Here is a 26,562-nt window from a genome sequence, read left to right on the forward strand (position 1 = left end):
CAGTCATGTTCCACCAGTTTGTAACGGGTAAGGTCAAGATGTTTGATCCCCGCAGTTACAACTGTGGCAACCTCCATAGCAACTAGGAAACACAGGCAGCAAACTGCTCCTTGCATCCAACTGGCAAAAGGCAAGATTTTTGTGCTGGGACTAAATCCAAATCAACCAGACTTGGTGTTATCAATAGCCGGTAAGTTTGAAACAGTGCTCTGTTAAAGTACTTGTAATTATCCAGGAAAGAAACAACCCTCATAAAGTGTTGCAAAATTGCCTTTGTCAGTGCCCTGTTTTATACAGAAATAGGGGACCTGTTCTCAGTAGTAACAGTGCTGAAAGTGTTTAAAATGTGCTTTAAGTAGAATTGATACTTGCATTTCTTTGCACAGTATTACTGATTCCATTTTGGTTTATAATGGGGGGAGTTTGTGTACTTGTGAAATGAGTGAATATGTTGTGTTATTTGCTGACTTAAAAATACATTTTGTAGCAGTTAATCCACTCTTCTTGGTGTGTTGGGTGTGCTAGTTTTATGAAATTACATATACCTGGGAGTCCTCATTGCAGATCATCTGTCTAAGAGGCAGAATAATATTTAAATGTAATAGAGTGCTTAAACTGCATTTTGTAAAGTAAATTAGACACTTAAAATTTACAGTGTGTAATTTCCATGCAAGTTTTACCCTAAGCATGCGAAACACTTCTAAGGTATATTAAAAAAACAAAATGGAAGCTTGTGTTATCTACTACACCTTGTCAGATTACCAGAGATACCATCACGTCATCCGTCTTACTGTGACAGCCTCTGAATAGTTATCACTTGTCAAATCTGAGCATCCCATTCTTTCTCATGGCAGGCCATAATCCTACTGTTATAAAATGTGACAGGACAGCTGAAAGATCAAAATATTTCCTGTTAATACATCACTATAAATGAAACAAATAACAGGCAACCGTAATCTAACATCATGTTCAAAACCTGTTGTGCTCACTCAGCTTGTCAGCTTCAGCTGTAGATTCTGCCTCAGCTTGTAAAATAGGGAAGGTTTGACTAGAACTGTGTACAGGAAAGCTTTAAAGGAGAGTGAAGGTATAGGAGACCTGGATGTTAAAGATGGAAACAAAAGTAGGAGGGAGCTAAAGGCTATTGCTTTCCAGAGGGTTTCTAGTTTTCTTGGGTGCTTGTGTCCCTCTACCAGGTTAGGATTTGGGTGCTTGGAAATTCCTGAAGTCAGTAATATGGGTTCATCTGACCAAATGCCAGTCTGGATATTTTGAATTGCTTGTTTTTATTTTAAAATAATTCATTACTAAAAGCTACTGGGCTCTTGAGGTACACCAGAAAGCATCTGCTTGTGTTGTAAAATGACAGTGCAACCCTAACTATTCTATGATACTATGGTTGTCTCTTTATTACCAACAGATCAGGACCGAGTCCTGCAGCCAGCTGCTTTCGCAACAATGGCCGCTTTGGAAGCGTGCCTTCCTACAGGTCGCAGGTATTGCAGTGCGATGCCAGTTCTGGACAAGTTCTCATGCTCCAGAGTCGTGCCTACTGTCAGGCCCTGCTGCAGGAGCTCTTCTGTAGTGCATCCCACCTGGATCGCCGATCCCCTCCCCCCCCAGAGGTAAAATAAAGTTCTCGTTGGAATCTGTGATTTGTTCTTTTTCATGATATCTAATAGTATAAAACAGGCTGGTGTGTCAGATGAATAAATTAGCAACTCGAATGTCACTTGAGCTTTCCCCTCCCCTGCACTGGCAGTGGTTTAGATGTTATTAACTACAGTGATTTGCTGCTCTGGAGATTATGAAAAGCAAAGCCTGAGAAAAATCTCCTGTCAAAGAAACATTTCTTTAATATTATTTGGATAAATAGAAGCATCTTGTATTAGCAACCGTCTTTTGTGAAATGTTTCTAATGCTTTGTGACAGGGGATTAGTTTTCCTGTTTTGGACTTAAACCTGTCATCAACCAGAAGCTTCATTGTTTACTTTTCTACTTTTCTGTTGTTCCCCAAATGCCTCAGTGTAAACCATCAGTTGCTGTGCTCTCGAGTGCATCTACTCTGTGCTCTGTGCTGGAAATAGCTCCTTTCTCCTAATCTTAGGGGTTGCATTGGCTGCCATGTAAAGAGCAAATGGGCTAGTGCAGGTAGTGCTGGCCCAGGATTCCAACTTACTTCCTCTAAACCCCAAACCAAAGAAATTTGGGTGAAAACAAGCACTGATGGGGTTTTTTGCCCAAGAGAAGGAATTGTCCCAAAACAAACAAGTTTTCTGTTTCTTCCCACATGCTTTGGCCTGTGGGAGTGCTACAGAAGGAGGTGGAGTGCTACAGTTCTTAAATCTTACAACATTTTCCTTTTTCCCCCTAAAAAAGCTGGTTTTCCCAGTGCTGACCCATTTTCTTCAAGGTGCCAATGGATTACCCACTGCCCCCCTTCCCCTGACCCAGCATGGAAGAGGCTGAGTTCATCAGGGAGATCCATGGGTTTAGACAGCAACATCCCTGTGTTGGTGAGAGGGGAACAAGATGGATTTTACTACCGTGGTACAGTAAAAGAGGAGGTAGAGGTGAGTGATGGTTGCTGTGTAGTAGTCGTGGTTATGTGTAATAGGGTGTCCAGTCCAGCAGTCCTCATGTACCACTTGAGTTTTGTGTATCAGTATTGATTTCAGCTGGCGCGTGAATTAGGGAGCAGGTCACCAGAACAGCTGGTGCTCATGGTTGTGCTGATTCATAAAGCTTCCAATGTGCCTGATTCCCAGAAGTCTTCACCTCCTGCTGCCTGGCATGCTGGGTGAGGCTCTTGCATGCAGCACAGCCTCAGGCACCAATAAGCTGATAGTGATCAGGACCTTGCTCTTCTCAGCCTCCTTTACTGCGACCATTTCTAGGAGTAAGCAGATGTGTTTTGGGGATCCTTATCTTGTACAGAAGATGAGTGCCCCCTAAACTCCCAGTTCCTGGCAAGAGCAGTGGTGTGCACCTTGCAAGAGCAGGCCCCCTGCCAAGCTCAGACAGCGTGAGGGCTGTTGTGAGCAGTGTACCACCCAGTGTTGTGTGTAGACACATAACCACCAATAGCACAGGAAAAGCATTAGTGTTTTATGTACACACTTCCAGCTTGAGTCGGCTACAGACCAATGGCTTGGTGTCTTCAGAAATGTTAGTGAAAGCTTTAATTCATTAGTTTGTTAGCACTTCAAACTTGAACTGAAAAAAGAACCTATTCTTCCTCAAGAACAGGGAAGTACATTGTTTCGTTGTTGATGGAAGGCCTCTTGACAGGCCTTAATTGAAAATAAAATTAAAATTCCCAACCACCTCCCAAGAAGCAGAGTTAGTGTTGTATATAATGAGGAAAGGCATGACTGAAGAGCAGGTCTGAATGGCTTCACTGTCCCTTGTTACCTGGAGCAGCCAGCATGGCTTGCGAAATCCAGTTGCACTCTACCTATAGGTTTTTCTCTTGGGGAAGAAAATACAGCCTGCTTTCTGGTGAGTCTCACAGGGGTTTTCTGACTGTCTCAGTGCTGGACTAACCTCACACTATTTGGTTACTGTTTGGGCTTGTTTTGACCTAGCCATGTAGCCACCAAATGTCCTTCTGGTGAAGGTTACATGACCTGACACATTATGGACTGTTCTTCAGAGAAGCTATTATTTTGCTCCTGGTAACAGAATGAAAGAGGCATGTTCCTGGTAGAGTTTGCCAAACCACTTGTGTCACATGGAAGGCATTCAGTGTGTGTACAAAAAACAGCAAAGGATGACATCCTAGAATACGTGAACAGGACGAAGCACTCCTTACTCCCTGGAGACAAAGTGCTGGCACCCTGGGAGCCAAATATGGCCAGGTATGGCCCTGGAACTGTCCTCACAGGCATTGAGACAAGGGACCCCTTACAAGGTAAGAAAGGTGCTGCCCTCTTCTTCCTTGTCTTGCTGTGGAACATAAATGAGGCTGTCAGGATAAACTGTTGTCACTGTGCTACTGCCAGAGAAAAATCAGTGCACAGACTACAATTTAGTTTTACTTAGAGTTTGCAGGACCTAATGGGACTTGCTGATGGATATCTGTAACCTCACCAGTCTGACCCTAAGGAAGTTGTGACCCATAAAAATATCATCTTCATTGTTTGTGCTATTTCCTGTCTGCCTGGACAAGGCTGTGTCTGCCATGCGAAGGTCAGTGGCCATTCCTTGAAGGTTACAAGTGAGACAGCTCTCGGAAAGCACCTACCTGCTTGAATGCTCACATTTGTACTGAATGGTACATCTGGGATGATTTTACCACCTAAATGTAGGAGATTTTAACAGCTCATTGATTTTTCCCATGTCTAGCAGTCAAGCTCCACTGACTTACCAAAATACTATTCTTGGAGCTGATATGGAGAAAACTCCAGGAACAAACTTGCCAACTTTAAACATCTTTCCCCAATATCACAGGCTGAACATCTTCAGCTTAACTTTCAGTTTTTCCCTGTCCTTTTCCAAAGCCAAAATTAAGGAATCTGGCAGAGCTATATTAATTTTGCATTCAGTTTGTCACTCTGCGTGATTTCTTAAAGTGAAAAACATATCTGCATACATTACTTCATGCCATTTTCCTTGCCCCCTCAAAACAACATTAATTGTAACAATGTATTACAGTTCAGAGTTCCATCTTTAGGCCATTTTTCCTGATCTTCCAAAGTATACAAGGCCACCATCGGTTACAATATTTTACCAATGTTTTCTTATTTACTGAGCTCCCAGGAGACTATCCAAGTTCTTTCTAGTGTGCCAAAATGCACCCAAAAGACTCTTTTTCAGGGTCTCTTCACTCTGCTGATTTTTCATTATCAATCTCACATTCACACACACACACACACAAACGGGATGCCACAGACACCCTCCACACAGGTACAACACTTGAGACAGAGACAGAGACTAAAATTCAACCAAACAAACAACAGTTAATAACACAGTTATAACATCCTGTCACATGTACCAAAATCATTACTGTAACAAGCCACAAAATAAGATGAATACCAGTAGAATCAAAAGCAATACATCCTAACCCCTATGGCTCAGACCATATTGTGACATTAATAGGGGGGTTTCCTTGAACCCTTTATAGTTGACCAGCCTGTCAGTGTCCCAAGAAGGATAAGACCCTTGTGCCTGACCAGCCTGTCTGCGTCCCACTCTGGGACGTACTGGACAGCCCACTGTATCGGAGGGTGATTCGACTAACCTATTCAGGGACCCCGCTGACAGCATCACGGAATCAAATCCCTTATGGGCTGTTGATAGCACACTGGACCCAAAATCGTTTCCACAAGACACCCCCTGTGTCTTGTAGGACCCAAACCACAAGATGCCCCCTGCTTAGTTATAACAGTCTGTCACTGATACCAAAATCACAAGACCAAAATCCTTAATGTAACAAGCCACAAAATAAATGCCAACAAGATCCAAAACTTTTTCTACAAGACACCCCCTGCGTCTTGCAGGACCCAAACCACAAGATGCCCCCTGCTTCTTGTGGGTGTTATACCAAACGGACGCTAGCAGCTGGGTACGCCTTTACCTATGAGATTTCCTATCTCGATTTACGAAGGCTTCCAAACCATGCATACGCTTACCAAACCAATTTACCAAACCAATTTACCAAACCGAGATGCCTCCTGCACCTTACAAACTGTATAAAAGAAAAGAATACCTTTTATGAGATGGTCCTTGTCTGCTCCCGCAGCTATCCAAATGAGTCGAGGGGTCCCTCCGGGAAAAATTCCCGAGGGCCCTAGGGAGCCCTGTCCTCAGCGGGTCCTGCAGCCGAGCAGACAGGGTCCCATCTGGGGTGCCAAACTGATATGGAGAAAACTCCAGGAACAAACTTGCCAACAAAGTTTTCAAGCTGACAAGCAGGTATTCTTTATTGCGGCGCCGGGAGACACGGGGGATAGCTCCTCCTAACGTGTGTCTCCCCATTGCCACACAAGCCGTCCTTTTATAGCCACTGGGCATACGTACATATTCATGAGGCTACGTATGGATTACATAATTTTCCAGAAAGTTCCCCGCATGCGTACAGAATTGTGGTGGTGGTCTCTGAGGGTCGTTTACTTCTTCCAACAATCTTCATCACTTCTGGCAGCCTTTGAAGCATGCGCAGTAGATGTTCATACCAGTTTAATTGTTTTGTTAGCACCAGAGACATAATAATCCTCCTATCCTCCTACTTATCAGTTAGTTTAACTGTAGCCCATCCTGGACACCTGCGGTTCCCAGATACTCCTTATCCCTGTGTCCTGTTCTTCTAGACTGTTTTTCTTAAACTATGTCACAACTATAACGATTTATCTTGTGAGAATTCTCAGTATGTTCTCTAGCTGTACTCTATTTTTTTCCTCTATGTATCATGCACCTCAGTAATTTTCCATTGCTACTGTTACAAAGCCATCAAACTTAACATTACTTCAATCTAATTCTAAAGGTTTCTGTATTCCATTTTGTGATTTTGTGCCCCCTTGTTTCAGAGCATTACTGCTAACTTTGGCAGTAACAACAAAAGTTACTCAGTCAACTTTTTCTTGTTCATCTGATGGCAAATTGGAAGGAAAGATACTGCCAGGCTTGCTGTTGCACCAACAGTGTCGTAGCTGCCTGCTACCATGACTTTATGGTGAAGTGTTACAGAGAGGTAGTTGATCCTACTGCTTAACAGGAGTAGAAAGTGCATAAAGCTGCAAAGCCTGATCTTTGTATGGGCACTACCCAGGCAGGTTGCCCGCTTATGGCTGCTTACGTTTTTCCTCAACAGCCTCAGAAGATGAAGGAATTATGGTCCACTTCTGGAATGACAAGAAAGTCAAGCTCCCGCGAGGTGTGGCTCTCTGGATCCCTCCTAGCCTGTGGGAAAGGATTGTAGAGATGATCCATATGCCCTTCACCAGCAGGGTGAAGCCCAGAGAAATTCCAGAGACTAACTGTTGTATTTGTTCCTACAATCCTAAAACAGCCCTGATTCCCATTTGTGCTGTACATAGCCTTGCCAAGCACTGCTTGCTCTGCTCACCCTGCTGGCCGTGTTTCCACTTTCACTGTGATTGTATAAGCTGTTTGTCAGCACATGTAAGCATCTGCAGCTGTCATCCTCATGTCAGTGCCTGGTGGCCTCTTCCATCCAGGCATCTGGTATTTCAAAGTGAAACAGAAGAGGTAGAGTCCAGCAGTCAGCCCCCTCCATGCCTTCTAGAACCAAAAAGCCCAAAACCAGAAGCAGCAGCTGCTGTGGCACCATCTTCTGCCTCTTCTGATTCAGAGTGGGACCTGGAGCCATTCACCACTCAGAATACTGTGGTGGACAGTGCTGTTAACACAGGCTTCGGCTGTCTTGAGAAGCTCAGGCTAAAGGATTCTGCAAGACCTGAGTGGAAATACTGGAAAAGAAGCCACCACAAGTCCCATCCCAGTAACTCAGGTACTTTTTGACACCCTCACAGGCAAGCAGCAGTCAGAGGGGAGAAAAACCCAAAATGTGTTCTGGTCTTCTGAGCAGTTACTTAGCCTTTAGCTTATTGGTATAAATGCTGTAAATTTAGCAGTCTCTAACACAATAATTCCCCCTCCTCAATATTTCTGCTGCCTCATCTTGCATGCTAGCTCTCCTTTTAGCATATAATCCAATGGAAAACTACCAGAACATGAATTTCAGTTAGAAGCTGTCCTGGGTTCAGCAGTAGCAGTCATTTTTCTCCTTCTTAGTAGCTGGTGCAGCTCTGTGTTTTTGACTTTCGGCCTGGGAAACAGTGCTGATAACACCCATGGTTTTAGCTGCTGCTCTAATGTTTAGTCTGACCAAGGACTTTCTGAGCCTCATGCTCTGCCAGGGAGGAGGGGAAGTTGGGAGGAAGCAGAGACAGGACACCTGACCCAAACTGACCAAAGAGGTATTCCATACCACAGCACGTCATGCCCAGGATGTAGAACAAGGGGCTAGATCACTGCCGGGGTCGGGCTGGGTATTATTGGTCGGCGGGTGGCGAGGTGCTGTATTCTCTTCACTTGTTATTTCCTTTATCATTATTATTATTATTGGTAGTAGCAGTAGTGATTTGTGTTATACCTTAGTTACTGGACTGTTCTTATCTCAACCTGTGGGAGTTACATTCTTTCAATTCTCTTTCCCATCCCTCCGGGAGCCAGGGGAAGGAAAGCCGGGAAGTGAGATTGCGACTGCGTGATTTACAGCCGAGCTTAAACCATGACAGAAGCATAGATATCCCTCTCTGAGTTTGTTCCCCATCATTTCCCTACACTTTGTATGATGCTGACATCTTCATTAACCTTTACTAGTACATGCAGAATAACCTTTTAAGCTTAAAGTGCATTTCCCTCTCTTTTGAAATTAATGTTTCCCTATTTCAGTTCTGTTTTCATTCTCAGATACAATTTTATTCCTTCCCAGGACTCGTCAGTTGCAGCAGCACATGTGCAAAGAGCAAGCTGGAACCCAAAGACATCTCTACTGGGGACATGTTCAGTGTTGCCTCTACTAATCATAGTGCAATGTTTGAAATCATAGAGCAGTCTTCCAGAGGGCAAGTCACAATGAAAGAAATCTTAAGAGACCAAGACTTCAAGCTGTCAATGGAGGTAAGGTAATCTGTATTAATACTGGATTTATGTAAACACATGTTTGAATGGAAGAAATATTCTTGTTAACGGTCTGAAAGTTGGTTTTTAACTGCTAAAGGCCATCTACCAGTTTTGTGATAAGCAGGACACTTCTCCACTAATAGAAACAAAAGGAAGGTCCCAAAACCCTAAGGAAGGGCTGAAGCCTACTTGGTAAAATGCAAAAGATTATGTTGGTAACTATGTGAGCATTCAGTAATGCAGATTTCAATTCAGAAACCTGCCAAATGCCCATTGACAATATCATCCCAACGGAGTCCTGTGTAAGTAGGGGCCTACATGAGTGGCCTTGGGAATGGACAAATATGAGTGTCAGCAGCAATAAAACAAAAGAAAAGATTCAATGTGGAAAGGTACTGGGCTCTGCCTGTCAGACTCTGATAGTCACAATCTCAGTCTCTGAAAGATAAAACCAGTTTGTTTTGTTTTTTAATAAGCAGCCTTTATTGAATATCTTTTCTTACTGCGTCACAAGAAGCAAGCAGTTTAAACAGCAGATCCCTACCATGAAGCTAGGGGATGCAGAGAAAGCAAACTATGTAACAGCTGGGAACAAAGACAACCACCAGATTTTTAGGCCTGGTTGCTGTTGGCCATGGTCCCCTTCTGCTTTAGAAAATTGGGGAAAAACAGCCCAAACCAGAATATGAATGCCAAAGAAAGCAAGCACAGAAAAGGGGAAGAAAAAAGCTTGCAGGAAGAAGGGGAAGACAAAAGAGAAGTGTAGGATGTACAGAAACACCTTTCTGCACAAGAGCAACAGGAGTACCATTAAGAAATTATATATTAAAAAAATCAAATATTAGCTTCTCTGTAGCTTCATGCTTGCTACTGTGAGCTTACTGCAGAATAAAACATGCTAAACTTCCATGATTTTCTTTAAAAGATTAATGTGTTGTGTTAGTGAGCAGAGAATGTACTGGAATGTATCTTATATGCATTCATTTTAAGCAGTTGCCTATGGACTATATGCCATACTATATATGCCTATGCCATACTAACTGTATGGTTCTACTTTACTATTTCAATCATCATAGTTCCACACCTTTGTAATTGATTTCCTAAGAATTTTTAGGCCAGTGTGGAGCTCCAGTGCATGAAAGTGACAAGCTTTGCTTCTTGGTAAAACTGAAAGAAACTGGAGTGGTTTTATTCTAGCCACAGATAGGCTGCATGAATCACAGTAGTGGGCTCAATGTGGTAATACAGAGTATGACACACTTTTATTCCTGTAAAATAGCCCTTGGTGTTTTTAAACCCAGAAGACACATTGCTACTCTTTGAGATGGCTGAAGCAGTTTTAACGTATAATACAGACTGTATCAGAAGTAACTCACAGAAAGAAGTGAAGCTAGACAGCAGGCTTCCCAGAGATGTTCTCTGTGGGGTTACTATCCTCCTGCTCTAGTCACCAAAAATCCTCCTAATTTCTAAAGGAGCAAAGTTTTTGATCAAAGCCTAGCACCTTATGAAAATCCTTTGGTCTCTTCTGTGTTTCAGCAGTAGTCTGTACTAGCACAGAAATGATAGCATTATTAAAGCTGCATGAGGCAGAGGTACCTATCTTACAGCAGCAGTTACAAAGACACCGATGCTTTTTCTTTTTTAGACTAGACTTCCAAAGGATCTGTTTTCTGTCCGCCAGGAAGAAGGTTTTGAGGCATCAGAAAAACAAAGATATAAAACAGCAAGAAAGAAAATAGAGTTGGATGATAAACATAAAGCAACCTACATACAAGATGACAAACTTGACAATGCAAACCATGTCAGAAGAGAACAGACAGAAAAATCAGTAAAGAGCTCATTTGCAACAGAACAGAGACACAATCAGCCAGAACTCAATAAAAGTACAACTGATGAAGCTCGGAAGCTGAAATCTCACGTAAACTGCTTATACTAGATCAGTGTAGCATTTATTAATCAAGTCAGATTCTAATTCGGGTACTGTGTCTGTAGACTATGAATAACTGTAAAATTTTAATATCTGAGAAAGTCTATATCTACACACACTGTATGTGTGGAATACTGTAATTTCATCATCCTCATTCTTTACTCCAAGGTACTGAATGAAATTCCTAATTATTTGGACTTGACTTTACAATTCTAGAGAGATCAGGTAAACTAGTGTGAGAGCTGAGACCCTGAACAGATGCACAGCAAGGTCTAATAAACCTCCAATTTGTCTACAGTTCTCTGGAGTCAGCCAGAGGAATTCAGCATAGCGATTTCTTCTTGTAGAAAGCCAGAAGAAATGAAGAAACAATAAAAGCTGACAGCTGAAAATATTTTTTTCAATATTAAAGCACAAAAGAAAGTAGCCAGAGGGTAAAGGACCTGCTACTGTAGATACAAACAACAAAATGCTTAGAGATCTAGCATACAAGTTGGTGAATTTTATATTCCCATGAAAATTAATTGAAACCTGAATACCATCAGCTACAAAAAGATTACAGATATATACAGATCGTGTCACTAATTATGATTGTGAAATCTGATCCTTCAGAAGAGTTAAGCATCCAGGGAGTCTTGTTAGTATGAGACTCCTCATGTTTAAAGTGTATGAACTTGGCCATAAGCTGCAGCATGCAGTGGCTCAGCGCTACCTATACTGTACACCTAATGCATACTCAAGCACCTTTCTGAGTTGGGGGGGTCCTAGATAGTGAATCTCATTTGCATTTTATTTCTTTATCATAATAATAAAATTACAGATAGGAGAGATGCATTGTGAGCCAGCTGCTCTACAATCAGCACCAGCCCACAGAAGTTGATGCACATCCATATTCATACCACATGGATTATCTTTTCTGTGGTCAGAAATATGACATAGACATTCTGCCTGAGGATAATATTAAAGAAGCTGTCACCATAAAGACTAAATAATGTATTTTATTCCACTGATTGTATCTTTAATTGTTTAAAACATAAGAACCTAGAATTACAAGTCACATAATTAGATTTAAGGCACACAATGTACAAATATCTATCAAATCAGTGTACAAAGTGGGCTGCGTAAGATTGCATTAAGTAGAAAACAAATACACAGGTCATAAAAATGGAGTTGCAAAGACGAGGATACTATTAAAGTGCTAACAAGAAAAATATATTCATAGTTCATTACATGCATTAAAACAGTCTCATATTTTATTCCTGTGATTGCCAAGGAACAACAAATGTCATAGAACAAAAGTTAAATCAATACTTTGCCCTGCATGGACATCCACCATGTGGGTTTGTTGCACCATGTCTTCTGAGGTTGCTGTGACAGAATAGAAGCCAGGAGAAACTTCAATGTAGATGTCTTCAGAACCTTGTCTGGCCTTTGGAGACAGGGAGGAAATAAGTTTCATTACTGTTTAGTCATCTAAGATTTCTTATGAAAATATACATTTTTATTTTGGGTAAAAAAAATTACATTTCAGCTGCTATGTAAATATACTAAGATTTTTCAGAATATACAGGCACCATGGACAGAACTGTAAAATTTTTTTGTCAATACAGAAATTGGCAAGTACCATGCTCAAAGTATTTTATCTAATGTTTCAGTCAGTAGAATAAGCAACATGCTGTAATCTCTGCCCACAAAACTGACAGTTGCCAGCCTAAATGGTTTTGTACATAAACCTGGAACATAATCCCTACAAGGGTGCTCCCACTAATGTGTACAGTGGTACGGAGTCCATGTTTCTTATCTTTTGTGGCTCAGAAGTTCCTGAAATTGATTTGGTGGGGTGTTAGGCTTTGAAAAATAAAGTTTTCCTCTCCTTGAGGAACAGGAGTCTTCAGAGGGACTGTACGAGGGCCAGCCGTAACTGGCTAAGCAATCGCTGTGTGCCCTGCTGCGTGCCTTTCCTCAGCACAGGGAATGTGTCAGGAGCACAAATGAGGTGAGACTGGAGAACTGTTGGATTATTTCTGCCGATACAATTCACAAGAGCCTAAAGATTAATCATGGTGTTTGACATTCTGTACCAGTCCAAGGTGTCAAGTAGAGTCTTAACTGGTTATGTGCCAGAATGCCACAATCTGGTTTGTAATTAATTGTGAGAGTGTCTGTATGCCCATTTTACTGCCCATCTATAGGATTGTGAGTCCACCACTGGTTAATATTCTATGCCATCGCAAAGTTCACTCACCTGATCACAAATTTTAACCAGCTTGATGCAAACTAATAAAAAAAAGGGCTATAGCTCAATTTAAAAACAAAGTATTGTATGAACTTACACATTGCTGGCAAGTTTGAGCTTGACTGGGTGGTACAGAGGCTTCAGCCCTCTGCAAAGAAAAAGGTACTGTTTTCTAATGATAAAACATAAAAGGCAAATTCAATCACTAAGAGAGGGGATGCTTCATGTCCATGAAATTTTCCTCTCCACGAAAGGATTGATATGACACTGACTGATGCCACCAAAGGTTATTCTGCCTCCCCCCTCCCTCACCAGAAGTTTCAGATCAGTTCAAGTTTTCACATGCCCCTAATGTGGAACCACATACAGTAGTGTAAACAAATGTCAAATGTATTAGATGGACAACAATAGTCCCATGGCAAGGGAAGGAATAACCTTTAATCAAAACCCAAAACACCTACTTACCTTTTCTTCAGAGGACTCCAGCTCTCTTTTCCCTGCTTGCCTGGCATGGTATCTACAGATGTGTTTGATTTCATGCTTTTTGCATGTACAGGTTGGCATAGAGCTATAATACTTCTGGACAACAACAGAAACAGAAAATAAGTAGATAAGCATCAAAGCCATGCTCACAACTACTGCAGATTTACAAATGAAAATGGAACTGCACAGCTACTGACTTTCTGTATTAATTGGATGGTTTGTCCTTGTGTGAGGATGAAAATAATGCCTGGATGTCTGCAGGACATCTGCCTTCTGGTACAAAACTGTCAGCTCTGATTTTGGATGCCTGTCTCCCAACACAATATACGGGAACTATCTGAAACCTCAGAACAGGATAAAACAAACAAAAGGAATGTTCAGAAACATCTGCCTGATCAGGCTCTTCAAGAAAAATTCTGGTGGAAGAAGTCACAGTTTATGGGTCTTATGTGTATGGAAGCTAGGTGCCTTGCACAGGTGCCTAGTCGCTGAAGACTGGTTCCGCAGGGCACATGCAAGAGCAGTACTCTAGAAGAAAACCAAGCTGATACTGAAACAATGCATTGGTAAAAAAAGCTGAAGTGTCTTCAAGGCATACCATACCAGTAGCATAGTGGTTTTGTGAGCTGTATTTAAGTCACCAGCAGCCCTTTCCTGGCTCCACAGTAAAGGTACTTGAGTATTACCCACTGCAAATTAAATCATAGAATCATAGAATAGTTACGGTTGGAAAGGACCTTAGGATCATATAGTTCCAACCCCCCTGCCATGGGCAGGGACACTCACACTAAATGATCTCACCCAAGGCTTTGTCCAGCCTGGCCTTGAAGAGAGCCAGGGACAGAGCATTCACAACCTCCCTGGGCAACCCATTCCAGTGCCTCACTGGAACGAGGCACAGGAAATATCTAAGTACAGCTCTGCTGCCATCTGTTGTCACCAAAAATCTCCTCACAGGGTTACTTTTTTGATCACAGGGACCAAAAAGTTCCAAAATATCTATTTTATTTCACTTATATTGTCATTGTCTCTGATTGTCAATACTAAATTTAACAAAAATAAGGCAAATAGCAATTGTTATTTCCAAATCCACTCCTTGATGTTACGCATACATCAACAGATGTGGTTGCTTGTATTGTGGTTTACTGTGGAGCTGTGTCCCAAAACATATCAATACTCTGACCTATTGCATAATGCTTCACAGAGCATTTCTATATCACAGGAAGTGAGCTGGGTTCTTTTACATGATGTCACAGAGCAAAGAAATGAATTCAAACATTTGGTAAGAAGCGTAGGTAAACTTTGGTCCCTTAGTAACTCTTAAGCAACTCAAATCACAAATTTAATTGTTTGCACTTAAGTACTTAAATGGTTATATTCAGCTGTGGATTTTTATTTGCACTTTGTAAACTTTACTCATGAACTTGTGGATCTGAGAATTCCCTTCTCCTCCCCCCTTTATAGCTTTTCTTTACGGAAGATGACTGAAGCAATATTGTCTTGTCTGATGCCTAGATACAAGTCATCCACTGCTTGTTCAGCTCTCGTACTTCTAAAAGGGCATAGGATAAGTCTCTATACACCTCTATTTTTGTTTAATTTTGTGTGAAACTATTCTGCCCCAATTGTTTTAGGATTAACTGGTTACTGTGTATGTACTGCTTCAAAATTATAAAGGAGTTGCTTAAGAGCTAATCGTCTCTGTGTTTAATTTAATTGAAGGCTTAGCCTCTGTTATTAACTCTGCAGACAATGAGATCTCTGCTGCATTACGATAACGGATCCCGAAGGGCATAAACAATGATGATAGAGTCTTCAGAGGCTTTAATGCAGTAGCTGGGCTGCAGGGCTGCGCTCATAACAACGAGCTGGCAGAGATAGGCTCCCAGTCCGTCTGCTCAGAAGAGTTATGACATCCGGCAGGCAGAACCAACATGAAAGCAGTGGAGCTGTGCATCTGCATGCTATACCTCTCGTGTTTCTACTGTGATAAGTTTCTACTTACTACAAAGATACAGCGCTGCTCTCATTATCCAACAGCAACATCCCAGCCTGAGTTTGCTTAAACAACATGGGGAAGGTTAAAGTTAAGTTTAGAGCAAATGTGTGACATGAAGCAATGTCTTTGCTCAGGATTCAAACTCTGGCTTACTTCTGCCACCCAAAATGCACTGACTCTATTAGCCAGCATGAACAGTTTGCACTGGTGTAGTGAAAGCAAAGGCTTACCCTGTGGTTATGCCACTCCACAGCACAGGTGCCTGGCAGCACTGGAAACAATCCTGTACACTGTGACACAGCCCTGCAATGGCTGGCACAATGTAACCTGTGATGTCTCTTTAACCATATTGCCTTGCCACCAGGGAAGTGGAGAAACCCTCTGCTACAACTGACCAGCCTGATGGTACTATGGAAAATGGCAACTGTGGTGTTTTATTATCTAAGATGGTACCAGTTGGTCAGTATAACCCTGCTGAAACCTACCATGTCGCCTACCCCATGATGGCAAATGCCCCACATTTCATCATCGTCACAGGCTCACTGGCTAAGCTCTTGCCACGCAGTGAGCAAAACTGAAATCTAATTTTTGCAGTTTTAGCAGGAGTAATACAAACAGGCCTCTGCCTGGCACAGCATAAGCATTCCCCTTTGCATGGGTTTCAGGGTAAAATCTCACCTCACATTCCTTTGAGGCTTGATTCATCAAGTTCACAATTGAAGCGAAAGCTGCATTGAGACGTTCTGAATCTTCTTCCTGCAATTAAAGTAATCTTTAGTAACTCATAACATGATGTTCATTGGTTAGAGTTAGACAGTGTCAGGTGTCCAGGAGGTTCCTTGACTGTGTGGAAGACAACTTCCTCCTGCAAGTAACAGAGGAGCCAACAAGGAGAGGTGCCGTGCTTGACCTCGTGCTCACCAACAGGGAAGGGCTTGTTGGAAATGTGACACTCCAGGGCAGCCTTGGTTGCAGTGATCATGAGTTTGAGATCCTCAGGACAGTGAGAAGAGCGTGCAGCAAGCTCACTGCCCTGGACTTCAAAAGAGCAGACTTTGGCCTCTTCAGGAACCTGCTTAGTAAGGTTCCATGGGATGTAGCCCTAGAGGGCAGGGGGGGCCAAGACTGTCGGTTGATATTCAAGGATCGCCTGCTTACAAGCTCAGGAGTGTTGCATCCCAACTAGAAGGAAGTGCAGCAGGAGGGCCAGGAGACCTCCTTGGATGGATAAGGAGCTGCTAAGGAAACTTCAAGGGAAAAAAGAGGCTTATAAAAGGTGGAATCAAGGACAGGCAGCCTGGGAAGACTACAGGGATGTTGTCCCGGAAGCTAGCGACAAGGTTAGGAAAGCTAAGGCCCAGTTAGAATTAAACTTGGCTAGGGATGTTAAAGATAACAGGAAAGGATTCTGTAAGTACATTGCAAATAAAAGAGACTAGGGACAGTGTGGGCCCTCTCTGGAAACTATCAGGGAACTGGCTACCCTGGATTTGGAGAAGGCTGAGGTTCTGAATGACTTCTTTGCCTCGGTCTTCACTGGCAAATGCTTTGACCACACCACCCAAGTCTTGGAAGGCAGACGCAGGGACTGTGAGAATGAAGACCTTGCGCCCACTGTAGGAGAGGATCTGGCTCGAGACCATCTTAAGAACCTGAACATGCACAAGTCCATGGGACCTGATGAAATCCATCCGCAGATCCTGAAGGAGCTGGTGAATGAAGTTGCTAAGACACTGTCCATCATATTTGAAAGATCATGGCAGTCAGGTGAAGTTCCCGACGACTTGAAAAAGGGAAATATAACCCCCATTTTCAAGAAGGGGAAAATGGATGAGCCAGGGAACTACAGACCACTCAGTCTCACCTCTGTGCCTGGCAAAATCTTGGAGCAGATTCTCCTGGAAGGCATATGAAAAACAAGGTGCTTGGTGACAGCCAGCATGGCTTCACTAAGGGGAAATCCTGCCTGACCAACTTGGTGGCCTTCTATGATGGGGCTACAGAACTGATAGACAGGGGTAGTGCAGTTGATGTCATCTACCTGGACTTGTGGAAAGCGTTCAACACTGTCCCACACAACATCCTTGTCTCTAAATTGGAGAGACATCAATTTGATGGATGGACCACTCAGTGGATAAGGAACGGGCTGGATGGCTGCACACAAACAGTTGTGGTCAATGGCTCAATGTCCAGCTGGAGACCAGTAATGAGTGGTGTCCCTCAGGGATCGGTGTTGGGACTGGTCTTGTTCAACATCTTTGTTGCTGACATGGACAGTGGGATTGAGCGTGCCCTCAGCAAGTTTGCCGATGACACCAAGCTGTGTGGTTCGGTTGATATGCTGGAGGGAAGGAATGCCATCCAGAGGGACCTTGACAGGCTTGTGAGGTGGGCTGATGCCAACCTCATGAAGTTTAACCATGACAAGTGCAAGGTCCCACACCTGGGTCGGAGCAATCCCAGGCACAGCTACAGGTTGGGCAGAGAAGAGATTCAGAGCAGCCCTGCAGAGAAGGACTTGGGGGTGTTGGTTGATGAGAAAATGAACATGAGCCGGCTTCAGTGTGCACTTTGCAGCCCAGAAAGCCAACCGTATCCTGGGCTGCATCAAAAGGAGCATGACCAGCAGGTCAAAGGAGGTGATCCTGCCCCTCTACTCTGCTCTCGTGAGACCTCACTTGGAGTATTGTGTGCAGTTCTGGTGTCCTCCACATAAAAAGGACATGGAACTGTTGGAACAAGTCCAGAGGAGGGCCATGAGGATGATCAGGGGACCGGAGCACCTCCCATATGAAGACAGGCTGAGAAAGTTGGGGCTGTTCAGCCTGGAGAAGAGAAGGCTGTGTGGAGACCTCACAGCAGCCTTCCAGTATCTGAAGGGACTGGGGTGCTGGGAAGGGACTTTCATTAGGGACTGTAGTGATAGGACAAGGGGTAATGAGTTAAAACTTACACAGGGGAAGTTTAGATTGGATATAAGGAAGAAGTTCTTTACTGTTAAGGTGGTGAGGCACTGGAATGGGTTGCCCAGGGAAGCTGTGAATGCTCCGTCCCTGGTGGTGTTCAAGGCCAGGCTGGACAGAGCCTTGGGTGACATGGTTTAGTGTGAGGTGTCCCTGCCCATGGCAGGGTGGTTGGAACTAGGTGATCTTAAGGTCCTTTCCAACCCTAACTATTCTATGATTTTATGATTCTATGACTAAACAGCAAAACACTCGCTAGTCCTGGAGGGGAGACTCTCCCTTTGGGGAGTGAAAGAGCCCTGTGTGGCCACCGCTGTGGTGCTTGGCTTTACCGCAGTGTGCACCAGGCAGCGCCGAGGCACTTGCCGCACCCAAGAAGTGACGGGATGGAGCAGTGTCTCGCAAAGCCCGGTGAGCGCCGCTGGCTCTGACTAAATAAAGCGGGGGGTAAATAACCCAGCGTGAAGCCGTTCTGCGAATTTCCGAACGCCTTCAGCTCGTTAAAGCAGACGGGTGGCTCAGTCCCACGCACACCTACATATACGTGTATATACATATATATGTACAAGTATGCACCATCCCGCCACCACCTCAGGCCGCAGCTGCTCTGCGTTTCTTGTTTGTGTTCCCGCATTTCTGCCGCCACGGCTGCTCCCGCCCCGCCGCCCGCAGCACTGACCGGGTCCGGGTCCGAGGCCGGGCGCGGCTCCCGTCCCGCCGCCCGCCGCCGCCGTCGCGCCCGCTCCAGCACGTCGCGGGCCAGCCCCACCGTCCGCCCCGCGCGCTCCCCCTCCATCCCGCGGCCGTGCGCCTGTCGTCACAACGCGCACGCGCCACCTTTCTGTCCCGCCCCGCCCGTTCATCCTCGAGCTGCCGCTAGGGGGCGCCACAGGCCCGCCGGTGCCCCACCGGTGGCACCGGGGCAGGTACCGCAGGCGCTGGCGGGGTCTCCCACAGTGCTCCCTTAACGCCGCCATGCCTGAGGCAAAGCGACTGCCCCGGGCGGGCTTCCCGTGAGCTTCCTTCCTTTAGCGGAGCTGCTCTGATGGCGCCGGGCCCATGACGTGCCATTCCGCCGCTGTTCCTGCCCGGCTGCTACGGGAAGAGCCGAGAGAAGCTGGAGGGTGCCGAGCCGTGGCTGAGCGGGCCGCTGCTGGTGTGGCCAGGGAGTTTCAGCCCGTGTTCTCTGTAGTAGAAAGCGGTACACTCTGGGTTTTATCATTTTACTTTAAACTTCTGAGGTAAAAACTACAGCATGCAGGGATGGCTGGCCGAGTGAAACAGATAGTACTAGAGGGCAGAGTGTCTGCAAGCTATGGCTGCCTCTTGCTCTCCAAAAGAAAGCCATTTCCCTTGGCTGGTAACCAGCACAATGTGCTTTGCCCTGCTGCAGGCCAGGTTTGCCATAGAAGCCTGTGTGCTCCCTGAAAGCTGCCTCTGGCCCAGCGCGGCAGCACATGTGTGTGAGGTCAGCCCTACAGTCACCGTTCGGAGCCACCAAACAGGCTCCGAAACCAGCAGTGTCTGTGTGTAAATGGGTGCTGCTCTGTTGCTCACCTCACTTGTGCAGCGGTGATGGTAAGAAGGGCAAAATAAGCAATTTCTTTACATGCAGTATAGCTAAGGTTAACAAGTAGGCTCTGATTCTTTAAATCCTTCATTGTTGGTGGGGCTTTGCCTGATGTAATCTGTTTGCAAACAAGAAAAATAATCCTCTCCTAGTTTACATTTTGTTACCATCTTCCAATTGCTTAGCCAGAGCAGTAGCCAGCTCCTGTAATAAACAAGCCCTTCTTAGGCTGCTTGTTCATGAAAACACATTGAAGGCCCTAATTCAGTGTTCAAATACAACTTAGCTTTATGTTGATTCTCTTGTACTCTGAGGAATACGTAGGCAGTTGCTGGGGTGCCTGAGGTCTGGGGGCCTGAATGCAACATAAATGCGAGAAAAAAAAAATTAATAAAAGCAATGTTAACTTGTTAGCATGTTTGAAATGCTTGCTTGATGTGCTGGAGGAGCAGCCAAAATAGACTGCTTCCAGCTTAATTGGGAGCGGAGCATCTTTCCTTTAACATTATCATTGCTCTCCTGGAAAGGCAGATGGTTTGCTGTGTTCCTGCACTTGTGAAATGTACTCGGGAAGGCCCTCCTATGTTGTTTTCCTAACAGGAAAGAAAGTTGTATTCATTTTATATTCCTTCACAGTACTTGCAGCAGTAGCTTGTTGTTCAGGAGGTAAATCATTCCTCATGTGTTGTAATGTAAACTCCCACCATTTTTTGATGTTCAGTGACACAGTTCTGTTTGCAGCTGAGTAAATACATCTGTCCCGAGAAGGCTGACAGCTGAAATAGTTTTTGCTTTGAAACATGCATTCACATCAGAATCCAGATGAGAGTTACCCTTGTTTCCTGTGTGTTCAGTCTTTTGATTTCTTTGATGAGATTTCCTTGTCATGTGGGACAATGGATCAGAGTATCTCAAGACAATATCTTTTATTTTGTTGATGAGGTGGCAAAAGCGAAGAATAGTTTATCCTGAGTACCTGGCTCTGGGTTCCAAGAAGTATCCTTCTGTAGGGAAGCTCATAAGCATTTGCTTAATGCTGAGCACCATTCAGTTTCCATTTCAGTCAGTGGGAAGAAAGTTAGCATGTGTGTAAAGTTCCAGAAATGTTAATGCTAAAATTTGGATTTCCAATTGCAGAATGCCTGTGTTGCTCATCTGTTTACGTTTCTTCTGTTCCTATTATCATTTGATTACTACATGGCGAAGTGACTAATAATGCTTGTTAGTGATAAATGCTTACGTAATACTTCAAGACATAGGTGCAGTGTTTGTATTTTGAAGTAGTTATGTTCTGCTGACATCTGGTACCCTGCCTCCTCTGTGTGGTTTTGATATCAGGCATCTTGTGTTATTTTATCACCCATTAGGCTGGCAGAAGCACGGGGACAGGCGGGCTGGGGCCTGTGTGAGGTAGGTAGGTAGGTAGGCAGGCAGGCAGGCAGGCGGGCAGGTATGCAGGTAGGTAAGTGCACTTATCGCCTGTGCCACACAGAGACCTCCTCCCCGCTCTGGTACGGGCGTTGCGCCGTGCGGACCTCAGGCTGCGCTCCCCGGGCGGCAGCGCCCTACAGAGCCGCTGTCGGGAGCTAGTCCTGGTAAGGCAAGGGATTTGAACAAGGCACTAGAAATGGAGACCAGAGACAATCCGCTGCCTCCCTCTCCCCCCACCTCCTTCTCCACAGGTACTGCTCCTGTTCCCCACGTCCCGCAGCCCCGGGGGCTCGCCTATCCCCGGCGCCCTGATTGAAACCATCTGCTCTGCGCTCGGGCGCAGGAAGCGCGCCGCTCGCTCTCCTCCTTCCTTCCTTTCTTTCTTCTTTCCCTGCAAGCGGCTTCGCGCGGAAAGCAGCCCAGCACTCGTCGGTTTTAAATAAAAAATAAGCTCCTCTGGAGTAGAGGGAGGAGGAGGATTGTCAGACGGGGGGCTCAGTTCTCCCCTCCTCTGCCCATCGCATCTCCCCTCAGACTGGTCTGTCCTGCCCGGCATCGGCTGGCTGATCCTCTTCCTCACGCCTGGCCAGGACCCGGTTTTGGGGCCGGAGGGAGGCGGCGCCCACCCTTCTGCGGTGCTGGAGCCGAGCACTGCCGAGGGGAGCGGTGGCTTTGGTGCTCGGGTCTGCCCGGCAGCGGCGGGGCTGCAGCCCTGGTCTGGCGGCGCTGCGGGAGCAGGTTTCTTTGTTGGCTGCCGGGTGACTGGTTCCCATTAATCTCCCGCACTGGCCGTGGCCGTCTCCACTTCCTGCCTTTGCATACTTCTCTCTCCCTCGATCTCAGTCCCTTCCCTCCCCTTTCCCTCCCCCATTTCTTTCTTTCCCTCTTCCCAGCTTCTCCAAAAAGGCTACAACCTCCCGGGCTGCGGGACGGGGGCTTCAGGGGGCCGGCGGAAGGGAGCGCATCCCTGCGCGCCTCGGTAAGGGCCGGGGAGCCGAGCTGCCGGGTCGGTGGTCGCCTCTGGGGAACTGGGCAGGGGAGCGGGGCTAGGGGGAGAAACGATTGATCGTGCTTCTGCTCGCCTTCCCTGCGCCCCGAGAGCAGCCCGCCTCCCGGGAGTGGGGCGGGCCGGGGATGAGCGGCGGCCGGCGGTGGAGAGTCCCCGGAGCGCGGAACCCCAGCGGCAATGGAGCCGCCGGCAACAGGACAGGACCTGTGATCCTTTCGGGTGTCTCTGCCCTGCTCTGTCTTGCTCTGCTCTGCCGGGGGGGAGGGGGGGATCACAGAAGGCGTGGGGTCCTTGCGCACGGGCCAAGTGGGGAGTCCGTGCTCCTGCGGTGGGTGCTACCCCTGCCACCGCCGAGCCCAGCGGGGAATTTCTTCTCGCGTGTGGGGCGAGGGCAGAGGCACCCCGGAGGATCGGAGGCCAGGAAACCACCTCGGCGGGACCGGGTTGACTATACCCGGGCTGAGCAGCCAGCCGGCCGAGTGCGGGGCTCTGATCTGGAGGGGAACGCGACGCTGTAGCGCTGCTTTCCCTCTCCAGTGTCCACTCGCATCGTCTGTCCAATAGGCTGTAATGTTCGCATGCGTGTTGAAAAGAGTAGAGGAGCCACCTGGACTCCGGCGGAAGCCTTTAGGATCCCAAGACAGATTTAGCTGAAGAGCTAAGGGAGCTGCTTCAGCAGTTCACTTGGTGGGAAAATCAGATGTACTGCTCTTGGCTTGGTACCAAGCATTTGCTTTACTAAGGAGCAGCAGGTCACCACAATCAAAGAGTACCGGCTACGTATGAGAGAGCCTTCCTATATTTACTTCAGTTTTATCAGTCAAATGTACTTTGAATTTTAGTAGCAAAGGTAAATTAAACTGGATGCATAGTGTTATTGCATGGTGTATATCAATAGTAGTGTTTTCTACACCCTTGTTTTACTGTAGCACTGGCTTTGGGGAATAGGTTTTCTTTCAGTTTTATTCCGACTGAGTAGTCAGTCTTTTAACTTCAGCCAGATACTGAATAATCCTGTAAAAACTACCTACAGTGACCCAAACTTGTGGAAGATAAAGGATGAAACCCTTATTTCTGATGATGCAGAGTAGGATGAATTGTAATGAGGTTGATTTGTCTTTAAGACTTAAATAATATTCGTTTATACATGATGAATATATAGTCACTAGATGAAGATATTCCATATGGTGGAAGGATGAGTTAACAGAGCAGAAGTGGGAGTATCTTGCTTTTAATATGAGGTTTGAGAAAATCACATATGTTTTGGGAACATCAGAATTTAACTTTCATTTTGATGATTGAGTTATGCAGGTGATGGTGGAAATCTGTTACCATGTTGATGGGCAAGAGTGAGATACATGGCTTTGACCATTCTTTTCTCTCCTGCTTTAAGATTAGTTATTTAAAGGAAAACTGCAACACATTTAAGCAATTATTTATTATTTATTAAGTTAGCTAAGAATATTGTCAAACACCATTAAAGCAAGCTACAGCCTATACACTCTTAAGAGTGACTACACTGACAGGGAACTGCCATCTTGCTTCTGGGATGGAACAAGTTTTCTTTTAGAGTATGGGGGAGTGAGGAGCAGGGCTCCTTGGGAAGGGGTGATGGGGGGGGATACTGGGCCTCACTGGGGCATGGAAATTGTCCTGCTCCTTAAAGTATATATCATGTATTCTCTCTTGTGCAGAAATGAGAGAGTCCTGCCTGGCCTGGCTTTCTTCTGCTTCCTTCAGGGTGCCAAACTCCCCCAGCCAGCTTGCACACTGGTGTTGCCCTTCCTGGTACTGAGAAGGAGAGATGTCTTCTGCCCTCTCCTACCCCTACAATGTGTTTGTGCTGTGGCTGCCAGGATTTGCTCATAGGAGCTCAGGACCAAACATTGCCACTTCCCTTCAAGCAAGTGACTTTTAACATATACTGTAGCTCTTTAAGGAGCTTGTGACCCCTTGTTATTGGTGACCCTGTAAACCATTGTGTAATCTCTTGACTGTAACGTACCATGCCAATTTATTCTTGGTTGGGAAGTTTTGCCAGGGACTTGATGGAATAGCATGATTTTATCCACTTTATTGTTTTCATTGTGTTTCATAAACATCTAAGACCCTCTGGGAAGAATCACTGGGGCGGCTGGGCCTCATTTCTTTAATTGCTGGTTAAGTAAATGTTGCCAGTTTAAAAAAAATGTAGTGGTATGCAGGATCTCAGAATGCCTGGAACTGCTAAGCACTCATGTTTAGGAAGCAGGACTATTTTTAGTGTAGGGGCATTTAAAGAAATGATACTAGCTGCTTGTGAAGAGGTCACTGTGAAGTGCGCTGAAGAGCCTGCTTTTAACTGGAGAGCAAAACCAAGTTTCCCACAGCTGAGTAAAGCTAAAGAATGAGATTTGTACTTTTCCCATTTAACTGAAGAGGGAGAGGATGGACTTTTTGTTAGTTTACAGTAGTGGGAGTGAGGAGGCCCAGATTCTTATGATACGAAAAAAGTCGAGATCCTTGACTTGGCAAGATGCTTGTCTTTCTGATTGCCTCCAATGAGTGTCTGCAATGGACACACAGGACTGAAAGGCATTTAACACTTTCTGAGAAGGGCTGGGAAGAATGGCTGGGAACTGGTTGCTGAGAATGCAGTGTATCCCCTGGGATTTGTGGTTGTTGAAGGTCAAAACTCTCACTCTCTTGGATGGATCCCTGTCTGCCATCCTTATCTATAGCTAAAAGAACTGTGGTAAAACTAAAAAAAAAAAAAAAAAAAAAAAAAGAAAGAAAAAAAAGAAAGCCTGTGTGAAAGAATTCAAAGTGATTTGGGATCCTAAATGAATTCTGAATATAGGACTGAGGTTGCTAAATAAATTACCGCAGGTTCAGAGAAGACTTTCCTCGAATCATCTCCCCAGGAAAATACAAGTACTCACTTTTGATGGCTTAAGAGAATGTGGTTTAGATCAAAGTTACCACTGTGTAGTTGATCCTTTGTATCATCTATGTGGTCTTGAGTAATCTAGATATGGTTAATGTAGCCCAGTCTCCTGCAGAGCAGAAGACCAACATCTGGACTGATCGACTTTCAAAATGTACCAAATGATAGCTGAGTCAAGTTAAGTTTCGGTCCAAACTTCACTGATGTCTTGTTTAAAATAAGTTCAGTTTAGATTACAATTTTTTTCCCTCCCAATGCTGAGTGCCATGTGTGTTAGTTTTGTCTCTGTGCTATAAAGTGTGTGCAACTGTTGCTTTTCAGATTTTTCAGTCTGCAGTTGGGATTTAGTTGGCAGCACAGATGGAGGCAAGTTTGGGGAATTGAATCCAAATATTTACATTCTCAATTTGGCCTATTCCTTTTGCTTGTAAACACTCTTAGTCATATTGAACTTTGGTGAGGTTATAAGTGGTGTTGCCAAGCCTTGGAGTCAAACCACATAAGACCTGAAATTCCCCTTTTGTGAAGAATTTTGGATATGTTTTTCAGGTGTACGTGCACCACCTGAGTGTTAGTACTTTTCACACTTACCCCTAATCTGACTGCAAAATTTTTTCCTGTATCTTCCTTCTGTTTCATGTAGAAATGCCTTATGTTGGTGAGATGTGTCAAGTTAAATGTCATGGAAGATGTCCTGCCCACCTAGGAGCTGCCACAAAGAATCCGTAAATCCTGGTCTCCTGTGCTGCTCCAGAGTTCTGCTCTGGTAGAGGGGGCAAGGGTGAAGATCCTTCTCCCTCTATAGCTACTGTTTCCTGGTCCTTGCTCTTTATGTGTGCAGAAATAAAGTGAGGGCTAATTTGAACAATGGGGATGCTGGCTCATGGAGTTTCAGATTTAAGTCGTCTTTCATTCATATAGGCTTTGAACAGCAGTTAAAACTTTTCATTCACCAGGGTCTGAGCCTGAAAGATTTATTCTGCGTTAGCAACTGAACTGTCTGAAGTCCACCTTACTACAAACTGTAGGGACAGGGATCAGCTAGCACATAAACACTTCATGGCCAAACCACTCTCTCGTTTGGGTATGCCTTTCTGTTTGGGTCTGTTGCTGTTAACTACAGTGGGAAATTAGATATGATAATTGTGTATGTGCAGAGAGCTGGATATTATAGATAGAGGTAATAGAATTGCAATGATTCACAGTAGGCATTCCTACTCATCAGCTGAGGTCTGTAACTTCATATTCTTAACCAACCTAGTTTGGAAGAAGACTGCATTACCTTAATCCACAGTGAACATGTATAGAGTAACCTAACTTGTTCTCCATCTGGAGCGTATACCCAGGTAGTTAGAACTATTAAGG

The 26,562-nt window shown here is 45.0% G+C and overlaps 4 protein-coding genes across 5 annotated transcripts in view; 3 read left to right on the forward strand and 1 right to left on the reverse strand.

The window, feature by feature from the left end:
- Positions 1-26,562, forward strand: part of RPL27A (ribosomal protein L27a) — a 230,984-nt gene that overhangs the window by 23,333 nt on the left and 181,089 nt on the right. The gene's annotated exons all lie outside the window — the stretch shown is intronic.
- On the forward strand, positions 4-11,514 carry CUNH11orf16 (chromosome unknown C11orf16 homolog). The gene is made up of 7 exons (XM_061462940.1): positions 4-190; positions 1,421-1,625; positions 2,415-2,574; positions 3,686-3,914; positions 6,813-7,472; positions 8,460-8,647; positions 10,299-11,514. The coding sequence occupies exons 2-7, from the start codon at positions 1,459-1,461 to the stop codon at positions 10,587-10,589; spliced, it is 1,695 nt and encodes a 564-aa protein (XP_061318924.1). The 5' UTR covers positions 4-190; positions 1,421-1,458; the 3' UTR covers positions 10,590-11,514.
- On the reverse strand, positions 11,561-16,231 carry AKIP1 (A-kinase interacting protein 1). The gene is made up of 4 exons (XM_061462941.1): positions 15,977-16,231; positions 13,282-13,395; positions 12,914-12,964; positions 11,561-12,009 (listed from the first exon to the last, which is right to left on the reverse strand). Exons 1-4 carry the CDS (start codon positions 16,001-16,003, stop codon positions 11,866-11,868), a joined length of 336 nt encoding a protein of 111 aa, XP_061318925.1. The 5' UTR covers positions 16,004-16,231; the 3' UTR covers positions 11,561-11,865.
- The window catches only part of DENND2B (DENN domain containing 2B), a 180,308-nt gene continuing 175,183 nt past the window's right edge, over positions 21,438-26,562 (forward strand). The window contains exon 1 of one of the 2 annotated variants that reach the window (XM_061462955.1): positions 21,438-21,513. The gene's annotated coding sequence lies outside the window, so the exon portion shown is untranslated. Of the gene's footprint in view, positions 21,514-21,837; positions 22,269-26,562 lie in introns of those variants that run through there. The other variant, XM_061462953.1, reaches the window with a different exon arrangement.

The sequence above is a fragment of the Pezoporus flaviventris genome, unplaced genomic scaffold (genome assembly GCF_033815535.1).
Source record: "Pezoporus flaviventris isolate CSIRO_AGI_PZ_B2104156 unplaced genomic scaffold, CSIRO_AGI_Pfla_v1 ptg000036l, whole genome shotgun sequence".
Lineage (NCBI taxonomy): Eukaryota > Metazoa > Chordata > Aves > Psittaciformes > Psittacidae > Pezoporus > Pezoporus flaviventris.

What these genes read in the sequence shown, in the direction of transcription:
- CUNH11orf16 (XM_061462940.1), top strand. Translation starts at nt 1,459, where the DNA reads ATGGCCGCTTTGGAAGCGTGCCTTCCTACAGGTCGCAGGTATTGCAGT. An exon ending in GATCCCCTCCCCCCCCAGAG is followed by an intron (nt 1,626 to 2,414) that starts GTAAAATAAAGT and finishes ATTTTCTTCAAG; the next exon opens with GTGCCAATGGATTACCCACT. An exon ending in GACAAGGGACCCCTTACAAG is followed by an intron (nt 3,915 to 6,812) that starts GTAAGAAAGGTG and finishes TTTCCTCAACAG; the next exon opens with CCTCAGAAGATGAAGGAATT.
- AKIP1 (XM_061462941.1), bottom strand. Translation starts at nt 16,003, where the DNA reads ATGAATCAAGCCTCAAAGGAATGTGAG. An exon ending in AAGCCTCAAAGGAATGTGAG is followed by an intron (nt 13,396 to 15,976) that starts GTGAGATTTTAC and finishes GTTGTTGTCCAG; the next exon opens with AAGTATTATAGCTCTATGCC. An exon ending in CTCAAACTTGCCAGCAATGT is followed by an intron (nt 12,010 to 12,913) that starts GTAAGTTCATAC and finishes CTGTCTCCAAAG; the next exon opens with GCCAGACAAGGTTCTGAAGA.